General features: G+C 54.6%; 1 protein-coding gene across 1 annotated transcript in view; it reads left to right on the forward strand.

Annotated features, from left to right (window-relative positions):
• Positions 1-602: 602 nt before the first annotated feature.
• KIAA1614 (KIAA1614 ortholog) overlaps positions 603-3,104 on the forward strand; it is a 45,021-nt gene continuing 42,519 nt past the window's right edge. The window contains exons 1-2 of the mRNA XM_077763357.1: positions 603-630; positions 2,767-2,948. Coding sequence (XP_077619483.1) covers positions 603-630; positions 2,767-2,948 — 210 coding nt within the window. The remainder of the gene's footprint in view (positions 631-2,766; positions 2,949-3,104) is intronic.

A 3,104-nucleotide genomic window follows, 5' to 3' on the forward strand; every position in this document is an offset into this window, starting at 1 on the left:
GAGGCAGGCACAGGGGAGTCCAGTCCCAGTGCTCTCTTGAGCCTCTTATGGAAGGAAAAGGGAGGGCCTGAGGGAAGCCCTGGGGGTGTGACGAGAGTCCCCAGAAGCTGCTGCCAGGGTTGGTGGCCTGTGTGTTGAGACCATGTGTCTCATGACCATGACAGGGGCGGGCACAGAATGGGGGTTTCTGGTTGGACGAGCTCCTCCAGGCAGTACAGTAGAGGGACGGGAGAGGCGTCCCTCCCAGCCCATTCCCACTCCACTCACCCCCTAATGGTGTCACCTTAAAGGACCATCTCTCACCCATCCCTTCATCCTGAGTGAAACCCGACTTCCACATCCTACACGGCTCCTTATTCAAGCTGCGTGTTCAGAGCGTGTTGGGAGAAGGCGAGGAGGAGGCCAAGGCCGTGTTTTCACCCAGCCTCAGTGGGAGGAGGCTTCTTGGAACGGTGGTTTCCCCAGTTGTTCAAAGCAGCTCCCTCGTTGTCGGGGCCTTGGGAAGAAGGCTGTGTGATTGCTCTCGACCTCCTAGTGTGATCGCTCTCGACCTCCTAGTGTGATCATGCTCCTCCTCCTGCATTTCTCTCCAGAAAATGGTAATGGCGGCCTCTGATACACAGGACGGAAGTTAGTTCTCCAGTCCAGAAATGCGCCGCACTCAAGGTAGCCCCCCTCCTAGGGATTCCCGCTCCACAGGAGGCACCCAAGCTCCTCACCTGGACCCCGGAGGAGCCGCCCCTGCTTTGCAGCTTCAGCCCTGCCCTTGCCTTTTCCAGTGGAACGTGTGCACTTTAGAACAGTGAAACCAGGCAGTTTCACACCTGGATGCCTGCGTGTATGCAAATGCCTCTGACAGAAATGGTTCTCCCACCCCTCCCCCTCCGTCTGGCTAACGCCTGCTCTTTCTCCGAGACCCGAGACCCGACTCTGTGCTACCCCTCCCATGCAGCACACAGCTCAGTCTTCTGTTCCTGGGAGCAGACTCACACCACCACCTGTGCTAGCCTGACTGGGGAGCGCGTCGATGGAAAGTTTCTGTTTCCCTTCCCCTGCCCCAACTTGACCAGAAATTCCTCAAGGACAGGGCTTATATTTCGTCTTTCCAGTGCCTGGCACGTAGTAGAAACTCAACAGATATTTGCTGAACCAGACAGAATCCAGATGAATAAGAAGTGCTCTCAGATGTGAATGTCATCATCATTTAATAGCTTCTGAGGATTTGCTTGTTGGTATTTTTTCGATGGCTTTTAAAACCTCTATGTAGATGTGACACCCATTCCCCCTACATTAAGTGTAAAGTAACAAATTTAATGAGTAAACTGAAGGTGATTATTTGCATCTCAAAGGCGGGGAACAGGATTCCTTTAAACATTAAGCTTTGCTGGAACTTTCAGAAAATTGCCTCACAGATCATTAACTTCTGGGGGTGGGGAGCAGGAGTCATAAAGGTACCTCTAAGAGTCTGAGCTCTGAGAGCCTCTGGATTCAGACTCTGACTTACTAGCTGTGTGTCCTCAGGCGAGTCACTTAACTTCTCTGTACCCCCATTTCCTTATCCCTAAAGTGGAGATGTACTATACCGACTTTGTGTGATTCTTGTAAAGATCTAAAGGATCCTCTGTTGAGTACCTTTGCTCATAGAAATCCCCCCATAACCGTAACAGTATTGCTGTTTTCCTTGACACTGCACATGGAAGAGAGGAAGGAGTCCGGCAAGGTTTACAGGACTTTACCTTGGACTACAGGAAGAAGGGAGGCACAAAGTATCCAGACAGGAAGGGCCAGCCTGTGCGGCAGCATGACTTTGCTCTTACAGCATTTCACAATTTTTTGATTTTCTTAAACTAAATCTTTCCATGCTGTGAACGTGCGCAGCAGAAGGCTGGCGACAGCACTGGCTAGTGCGGTTGATGTGAGGGCCTCGGGCTCTAGAAAGCCTACTGCTTACCAGCTCTGTGATCCTGGGGACGTCACCTAACTCAGTTTCCTAATCTGTAGAAAGGAGAGAATAAACGGTACCCGTGTTTTAGGGTTGCCATTCGAGATAAGGAATGCGAAGCGCTTAGCGCAGTGCGAGCTGCGGAGGGCCCCCTCCACAAACGGCACATCACTGTAGGATGAAGTGATCAGTACTAGCGAGCAGCAGAAAGGGCCCTGTGGGAGGAACAGCTTGCTCTGGGAATAGGAGGGAGGTGGGGATGCAGGAGCATGGGTCCCAGACTTTGGACACCTGACAGGAGAGAGCTGTGTGAGCTTGGGTCTGCTCCGTAGCACAAAGCGTTTGCCCTAGATGATCCCTCAGGTTCCTAAAGCAGCCCAAGGCCCATCTAGCACAGCTCCCCAAACAGCTGCCCTCAGGCCTGGGGGGCTTGTGCCCAGATGCCCCCACATACTGCAGGGTAAGTCCTGCTCACTCCAGAGCCAGGCCTCCTCTGGAAACCATCCCTCCCCCGCCCCCCCACTGTGTGGTCCTCAGTGTGCCCGCGCCTGTCACCCAGATGGCGACAGCAGTGCACAGGTACCAACAGGACAGCAAACCATGCTCGAGTGAGAAGCTGAAGGAAAGATGAATGAGCACTTTCCCTTTGTAGAGATTTCTGGAAACTCCTGGGTCCTAACTCTTCTTGTTTCCCGTCCTTTGTGGAGAAATGTTTGGAAACAAGGTGAGATTCTGTTACCTCCCTCTGGGTGGAAAGAGAAAGAAAACTCCGTTGGTTTGGGTCACAGCTGCAGGTAAAGCCCTTTGCTGCCACTTGCTCCCAGGTGTGGAAAAAGTGACCAGGTCTGTCCAGGAGTCCCGGGGACTCAGAACCGTCCCTATCCCAGGGGCTGGCAATGCAGGGACCAGGCTCTCCCCCTGCCCGGGCAGGACGAGGGAACCCGCCTCCGCTCCGGGTCCCCGCGAGCGTCTGGAAAGCACAAGCGACCTGACCTCCGAGACACCGGCACCTCGGGGAGGGCGGCCCGAGTCCTCGGGAAAAGCTGAATAAACAAAGGGCATTCCTCAGCTCCCCGCGGGACCGCCGAGCCTCCTCCCCGAGCCCCCGGGTGTGGAGCTGCCCGCCTTCCCGGGGAGCCGGGGAGGAACGCGGGGCTCTCCT

The sequence above is a fragment of the Crocuta crocuta genome, unplaced genomic scaffold, assembly GCF_008692635.1.
Source record: "Crocuta crocuta isolate KB4526 unplaced genomic scaffold, BGI_CrCroc_1.0 scaffold3, whole genome shotgun sequence".
Lineage (NCBI taxonomy): Eukaryota > Metazoa > Chordata > Mammalia > Carnivora > Hyaenidae > Crocuta > Crocuta crocuta.